Source organism: Glandiceps talaboti, chromosome 13 (assembly GCF_964340395.1).
Source record: "Glandiceps talaboti chromosome 13, keGlaTala1.1, whole genome shotgun sequence".
Taxonomy (NCBI): Eukaryota; Metazoa; Hemichordata; class Enteropneusta; family Spengelidae; genus Glandiceps; species Glandiceps talaboti.
The window spans coordinates 4,733,159-4,741,936 of NC_135561.1; the positions used below are offsets into that span (position 1 = coordinate 4,733,159).

The 8,778-nt window shown below is 34.6% G+C and overlaps 1 protein-coding gene across 3 annotated transcripts in view; it reads left to right on the forward strand.

Annotated features, from left to right (window-relative positions):
- The window catches only part of LOC144444771 (transmembrane protease serine 9-like), a 29,447-nt gene extending 22,150 nt beyond the window's left edge, over positions 1-7,297 (forward strand). For all 3 annotated transcript variants that reach the window (XM_078134303.1, XM_078134304.1, XM_078134305.1), the window contains 8 exons: positions 638-748; positions 1,334-1,466; positions 2,439-2,561; positions 3,667-3,716; positions 4,050-4,239; positions 4,690-4,964; positions 5,608-5,747; positions 6,057-7,297. In XM_078134303.1, the coding sequence (XP_077990429.1) occupies positions 638-748; positions 1,334-1,466; positions 2,439-2,561; positions 3,667-3,716; positions 4,050-4,239; positions 4,690-4,964; positions 5,608-5,747; positions 6,057-6,221 (1,187 nt within the window). In that variant the 3' untranslated portion in view covers positions 6,222-7,297. The remainder of the gene's footprint in view (positions 1-637; positions 749-1,333; positions 1,467-2,438; positions 2,562-3,666; positions 3,717-4,049; positions 4,240-4,689; positions 4,965-5,607; positions 5,748-6,056) is intronic.
- Positions 7,298-8,778: the final 1,481 nt, after the last annotated feature.

The window sequence follows — 8,778 nt, forward strand, 5'->3', positions numbered from 1 at the left end:
TATTTTGTCTTGTATATTCAAAACGTACTCGCGGTATTCTACGTACTGAAGCACAGTTAACCATTGATTGCAATTGACTGAACCCATGCGTTCAATTAAACTTACAACATGTATAAAAATGTCATTTCTACTATGCAATTTAACTCTTCTAACATTGCCAGAAGACAATTGCAATGATACAGACGGTATATATTGACATTGATATACTATAGAGTAGTTTAATTGTGGGTTTATGGAAGTGTTTTCACTTGAAGAAAAGGCTAATGAACTTAGCTTGTGTCACTTTAACAATGAAATGCTTTCAAAATCATTGACTGTTGTAATCCATAAAAAAGTAGCTGTAGATAAAATACAGAGAAACAGCATGCTTTGTCCTTGTATAAGAGATAGTCAATGTCCTTGTATAAGACATAGTCAATGTCCTTATATAAGACATAGTCAATGTCCTTGCATTAGATAGAGTCAATGTCATGCATAAGATATAGTCAATATCCTTTTATAAGATATAGTCAGTGTTCTTGCATATGCATAATATATAGTCAGTGTCCTTGTATAAGACATAGCCAATGTTCTTGAATAAGATAGACTCAATGTCCTTGTATAAGATATATATTTCTCCTTTCTTCATCCCACACAGCGTCATGTCCTGAAGGCAGGTTTATGTGCCGAGATAGGACCTGTGTTCCCGATACTTACCAATGTAATGGACGTTCAGAGTGCCATGAGAATGAGGACGAAACTATCTGTGGTAAGAAATAATAGCATGACAAACATGTTTGTTTGTTACAACTGAAATTCAGTGATTATTGTTTGCTTGATTGAAACTTCATTTTCATTTGTATAATTTAGCTTCACTCTTTTCATTCTAGTTTTTAATGATAAAATGAACCCAGTATAAGTATAGCTCCCATACATATCTTCTGAAATCATGGCAAATTAGCAAATATTTTTTTTGACTGAAATGTACTACACAAACGAGATAGGCTTAGTAAGGTATATTTAATGCACAAACCCTTTTGCAGTATTATACTGCAGTTTAAATACGAACATGCACGCATATCGAATCGATGCAAGGAATCGCTGGTTGACATGTGTCGTTGCATTAGTGATTCCTTTTATTGGTGCGCCCACATACTATTGCTGTGCAACGCTATACTGAAAACATTATGCAAATATATGCAAATGAACGCACTTGCAAACAAGCATATTGCACACCTTCTCTAAAGAATAAATTTGCAAGTGAGCAATAATTTTTATCATTACATTCGTTAATTTTTGTACTAATGTGTACAAATGTGAATATTAAAACAATTCTAAAAAATGTTGTATTTAGTGAGTTTTATGGAAGAAACCGTTGAAAATGGTGGCTCAGTGAGTGTAAGAGTTGGACAAGAACGTTTATCACTATGTGCTGATAGAGTGGATTTTACTATTGCTACATCTATATGCAAGCAAATGGGATACAGGTATGCTGTAACAAATTACTTTCATCTTGTATACAGTGTTTACTGAAAGGTTTGTATGATCAATTTGTGCTGCATCATGGTTGCCATATTAGAGGTCAACCAAAGAACAAAAGATTATTACTAAGAAGTTATTGCACTTTTTGTAAAATGATGCGGGAATAGTCAGATGAAATTTTCAATTTAAGTCAAGAAAAATACTGATGTGGTACGGTGTGCTTGTTTATGCTATATATCACATAGGCAATGTCTGTAAGTTAATTAGAAATTCGTTGTGTATATAATGGCAGGTTACAACCTGCCTGCAGGACAATTCTAAGATGGAAAATAAATGATACCTTGGCAACTGCCATGTGCCAGTTAAATTATTTTCTAATACTAACAACAACCCGGCCGGCAAATAACTGAGAGTCTTCATATAACAAAGTATTATGAGTCTCAGTAATACATCCCTGGAATTAGATAAAGTTAGATGAGGTGAGGTGAGATGAGATGAGATAGGAATAATGCAGAGATCATTGTAGCACTATAATTAACATTGTTATCATTAATTATATGGTGGAATGATTAAAGAAAACCAAATCTGTTGAAATACGTTATGTTTATACGTTCTATAGTTTTGACATTTCATTCAATCGACGCCTACATGTTTTGCTTATATTTCCCTAAATGTTTGATGTATGACATTGGTTTACTGAGAAGTCCGTTTGTACCTGCCAATCAAACTGGTTCAGCCTACATTCGGGTACATTCAATTTTTTAAATTTGAAATATGATGTTGATAACTGTCATAACTATTTTGAAACGATTTTCAAAAATTGGGCAATCACCATGCACCTTACCTCACCATCTTTCAAATTATTGTACTTGGCCTGCACACCACTGTCACACTCGTCACACGTGTTTGTATGTGCATGAGTGTGTTTTGGTGTGCATTAGTATGTATGTTTCATCATAACTTTCTTCTCTCGTTAGGAGACATTTGAGTACCAGCACCATACCAATATCCAGTGCAAACATCACGTCTTCAAGCTTTGCAGTTCTTAGAAGTAATGCAATCGATTCCAATGACTGGATGTCAGCCCTTGTGCGGAAAAGGTAACGCTCTTACTAAATAGTTGCGATGCTGAAAAGCCCTAGCATTCAGTCACATTGTACAAGACACAAGTGACTTACATATACAAATTATTTGATCACAATGCAAATCATAATACCAGGGGTAAACTGAATGTTTTTCACAGGGGTATAAATATTGTTGACCATTTTGATAAGTAGTATAATTCAATAAGCGAAAAAGAGTTAAGAGTACAATAGATGTTCAAAACTGGTATGTAATTTCACGCCTGAATTTACGTACCATGTTAACCTTTTAACACCGCCAATCTGTTCATCATCTCTGATTATTTTCTGACTAAATTTCAATTATTCTGTCAGATCTAAGTTATAAACTGAGGACATGCGAATTGTCCGAAACATGTCTTATTCTAAATGAAAAGTGAAAGAAGAGAACGTAACGTATGAATAATTATAGTTTATGAAGAGCATGCGTAGTTTAATGTATATAATGTACATGAAGGCTCATCCTTTTTAATAATACCCTAAAGTATCCATGGTTACCGTGTATAACATGTTGATGCGGTAATGTAAATGTTTGTAATGTTCAATATAAACAAATATTAACCAAACTTTCGTTGTATATCGAAGCTAATGTTCAGCTATTTCAAATTTGTCCGTCTGACGATTTGTACAATTATGTCCCCGTCTCTTCTTCCTTTACCGATCAGTACTACAGTAGTTTTATTTTTGGCGAGTTCAGCTTGCCTTTTTGTGATGCAATAATCTTTGTTTCTGAGAAACCTTGTGCACTTTGACACAAATTACATTCACTACTTCATATATTGCTGTGCGATCGGTGACAAAGACGTAAAACGTCTATCTAATGTTTTTAAATCTTTGTCACCCCTTGCATATTTCTTAAATATGATATTGATTGTTACATCTCATGGATATTTAAAACATCTTATATTAATTATTCATCGTCTTCACATTGACAAATACAACACAGAAAAACTCTCATGACACTACATTTTGTATATACCATGACTGCCACGATTGTCTGTGAACCGTACAGATGAATAAATGTTACCAAATCATAAATGACATGTATTCTTTTATAATTTTGCATTCTAACTCTATATTTCAGTAATGTGTGTCCATCGAATAGTCTTGCTTACATTGAATGTGAAGAATATGGTAAGCCTTTTAAGATAGTAAATAATTTATTGCAGATAGTGTTCCTACATTGTCTTTCCCCTCTTGACGCAGTAAAATTACTGTAATAAACTAAGTGATTTTAGAATTTGTCAAGAAGATGAGTTTTATGCCACGTGAAACTTTAAATCTTACAATGTGATATTGTAAGGCAATCGTATACGTTATATGTGGATACATACAAATCATAAGACACCGAAGTTAAACCACGTGACTTCTTTTCTTGTATGTTATCAATAAAATAGATGTGAAGGGCTTAAACGTAGCTTTATATCCACTTTAACCAATATTTTTTTTATGGTTTAACATCACCAGAGTGTGGTACAAGACCAGCATTGGATGTAAGCACTAGTCGTATTGTAGGAGGTACAGAAGCCACGCGTGGAGAGTGGCCATGGCAAGTTTCATTGGCAGAAATCAATAATGGACACTCCTGTGGTGCATCACTTTTGTCCGACACCTTGCTCGTTACGGCTGCGCACTGCTTCGAGGAACCCACAACACAGTATGTATCGAATATATGAAAATAACACCAATCGAAGGGCATAGTACGTACACATACACACGCGCTCGCACACACACGTGACACACGCAGACGCAGACGCAGACGCACACATACACTACATATATGTACAAGCTACCAGCCAGAGAGAGAGAGGGAACTCTAGGAAGGGCACGTTTATCCTAGAGGCAAAAAAGACAGTCATGAACAGACAGATGATTTTATATTGTGTTGTATGGAGTGAAACACAGATTATTAAACTCAGTTGTCTGTGAGGACATTTATCAAATTAACATGTATGGATTGTTGGATACTTGAATAGCAAACAAAAGATTATTAAATCATTTGAATCAAATTGATGAAAAGATACACAGGAAATAAAATGTTTGGTTGCTTACACATGTCCTAAATATGTGTTGCCTTCATTTGTTCTAACTTATTTTCACTTTATAGCGAGTTAATTGATGATCCCAGATTGTGGTCAGCTTCAATTGGTATGATCGACCTGACTGACGAGTCAAATATTATATCAAGGCGTGTAAAGGCGATCCATATTCACCCTGAGTACAACCCTCCAGAAGATGATTACGACATAGCGATGGTTGAATTATTACGGCCAGTTGACCTAACTGATAACATCCAAACAATATGCCTTCCACCACCTGACATGCAGTTTCGACCTGGTACTGAATGTTTTGTTACTGGATGGGGAGCTACATCAGAAAATGGTAAGTAAATTGGATGGTTTGCGTTAATTAATTGTATATTATTTCATTTAAACAACTTACAATTGATGATAAATGTTACATGTTGCTATATGGCTCTACTCCCAATGCCAGTTTTATTTTTGTCAGTCAATTAAAGAAACTATATCTCTACTTGAATATGAACTTGTATGCAGCCAATCAAAGTGTATGTAATTACTGGTGTTTTATTTAGTCTAATTCATTTTCATTGAATGGATACTGACAGCTATAGGAATGTAAAAGTTATCCCTATTAATGCTGAATGTTTACATCCCCCCTCCCCTCCCTCCCTCTCTCCATTCATTCATCCATCTATTTTTCCCTCACAACCTTCCTAGGCCCCTCTTCCACCCCATACATGTTTACATACACACATACATACATACATACATACATACATACATACATACATACATACATACATACATACATACATACGTACATACGTACATACGTACATACATACATACGTACATACATACACACATACACACATACACACATACACACATACATACATACATACATACATACATACATACATACATACATACATACATACATACACACACACACATAGAAGAATGACCTATAATATAATCTATACTATAAACTTGACTGACAGGGTTTGGTTCTGATGTTCTCCTCGAAGCATCGTTGCCAATAGTAACGAACGAAGTATGCCAGGAAAAACACCAGTCACTAGCTATTACTCCAAGGATGCTCTGCGCAGGCTTTGACTTAGGAGGAAAAGATTCTTGCCAGGTAAGGTGATGTTTTACTGTTGTGTATAGCATGTTATTGATATTGATAAAAATAAACACGATTTGTATTCCCCAAAACAAACCAACTCATATCTGAAATACCAACATATTTGGTACCATGAAAATAAATGACAATGTATAAAGTCTGAAATGTTGCCTAAATATGACATGTTGTAATTATTATGTCGAACTCCTCACTGTGTATTTTCGACGTTTATTTTAGATTTTATTAGAATAATATTGATCATTAATTACACATTTAACATCACGTGATATATATTGTGTAATCGTACCTCTTTGCCCCCTATAGGGTGACAGTGGTGGACCGTTTGTTTGCGATAAAGGACCTGGTAAATGGTACTTGGCAGGGGTCGTGAGTTTTGGTGTTGGCTGCGCAAGGCCTGACAGCCCAGGTGTTTATAGCAGAGTGACAGAGTATCTTAACTTTATCCACCAGTATTTCCCGGAGCCTTGATCAACCCATCGTCGAAATTCATAATTATAATCATTCAAACAGAATGTTTTCTTTCGAATAAATTTGTGTATAGGCGAATATAATTATTGTCAATTCTTGCGAAACTGGTAAAAATTGTTCAGAATCTATATTCATTTTTTAATTGTATAAAACATATTCTTTGTAAATTTAGAAGCTGTCACTAACTTTTGTGATACACAATAGCAGATGTCTATTCTGCATGTCATTCTTTTTCCAATGAGTTTAATACTTACCATATGCTCTCTTAAATACACTTCAAATATTTGATCAAAGGATTTCATGCATTGTTTATTTTTGTTTCATACACAGTTTCATAATTCAAATAAGGAAAGTAACAGTCTATCGAATAATGACATTCATAACATGTTTACTGTTTTGACAAAGTACATATTGACAATCAACTCAAACGTAGACTTTTTAATGTTTATTTAGTTTCCTGCTAACGGAAGTAAAAGTATATATTTGTATGATTTTATGCATATATATTTTAACAGGTATAACCTCTACCTTATAGCACAGGAATTGATACATAAATAAATTTGTGACACATGCATAGCATGTTATAATAACAGAATGGCAAGGTTAGGTTCCGATTACACTCAATTTTAGAGTAGGTGGGGTAAGTGGATTTTTTATTTTATTTTGTTGTATATTTTTTCATGTGTGAGTGTCTAGTTCATGTTTTCCACTGTTTTCCACATGGTCTTTGTATTATATATTTCTCCCTATCAGATGTACAGCCATTATAGACTGGAAGAACAGTTTTATTTTGTCTTTTTAAGTTGATGTCAGTTTCCGCATCCACTATTTGTGAGACTTCACAATATTTGCGATTTTATTTTCTTCTCAAATACATTAAAAAAGAAGCAATTATTTTTTTAGGCCTTAGTAGAAATGATAAGTATCGTAGACAAGCTCTTGTTCCTTGCCTGTTTTGCGTTTATTCTAAAATTAAATGCTATGAGAGTAATGTATGCTGCTGAAAGGGTTCCTCACTACTCTGTGCTCACTGGTAAAACCAGACAAAAAATGAATATGAATATAACATTATAAGGAATGAGTGTAATAAAGTCAGTACTCAATCATTTATAAGTGAAGATTCCTGTCCAATATATGTATATGTGTGTGCACGTTTGTCTGTTTGTGTGTGTTTGTTTGTTTGTTTGTTTGTTTGTGTGTGTGTGTGTGTGTGTGTGTGTGTGTGTGTGTAATGACACAACTAATGCAACAGATATGTCATTCCAGTTTCCTTCTGCACTAACACTGAACCCATGACAGTAAAGAATTTTTGTTGTTGTTTCATTTAGTATCTTGACATGACCATACCCAATCCTACTTGGATTAATTAGGTAGGGTTACCATGTCATCTCTCAAATCATTATATCGCCCTCAGCGGTCACGTTTTTGCTCACAGTTGTTACGTATATTTAAGTATTTGCCGTGTCTTTTCTTCAGTCAAATCTAATGTATAGGTGTATTTTATCACAGCAAACGATTATATGTAGAAAAAAAATCATCTTGATTAATAAATGGGTACGTAGTCTCAGTGACTCTCGTCGTTGAGGGCATCATCCGCCTAATGAAAGACTTGCGCATTACATTTATGTTGCCGCCTATAGTGCAGTTCTAATTTAGAAAATGTTGCTGGAAAATGGTTCTGTAGGCATTTTGGGGTGAAACCTGGAAGCCAACTTTTGTATGATGCTGAATAGCTGATTAGAATTTGATCCTCAAATTTGCATACATTTACATATTTTTTGATTATTAGATAAAAAGAATCATCTTTGAGTAAAAATATCTTTTCCTTACTTTTCACTAAGTAACATATACTTTTAGAGCAATGATTCAAGGGTGAACTCAACACAGCGGATATGTTGAATCCTTTGACAATTCATTTTAACAAATTGTCCACAGTTTTCCTAAATGTTATGCATGCCGATGGTGGTGTTAGTGCGACAAAAACTATATGTGACAAAGTTGATGAAAGTTGGAAGCAGAAACTCATAGTATTTGGAGCATATGTTGCGTCTGTCAATCTCGGTCGAAACAGGAATGTATACACTTTACTCAGGGACGAAGTAGGGTAATAATACGGTATCACTTCACTGTGTAAACTTGTTAAACTGTGACAATGCTTACCATGAAGTATGTAGACTTTCTGATGCGTAATAGCAATGTTATGAGGGTTTGAATTTCGTTTATTATTTGCTGTGGAAACGGACGGGTGTGTACATATCCCGGGTATACGGTAGGGGATCACGAAAGCTGAGTAAAGTCGGAGATGGCAAGCTTTCCTGTGATGATGGTAGGAAGCGGACATTTGAACAACATTTTTGACAACTAACTTTCACTGGGACTTGAAAAATCACAGACATAGAGCTAAATTTCTTGCATAAATCATGAAATTGCAAGACTACCCTTACGGAAGGCAGTCAGTTTAAATCTGGTTTTGGAATGATTTAGTAACGTAACTCCTTTTAAATCTGTACACTAGCTGAAAATATTTTCTTGGATACGAACGTTTACTCGTAATATC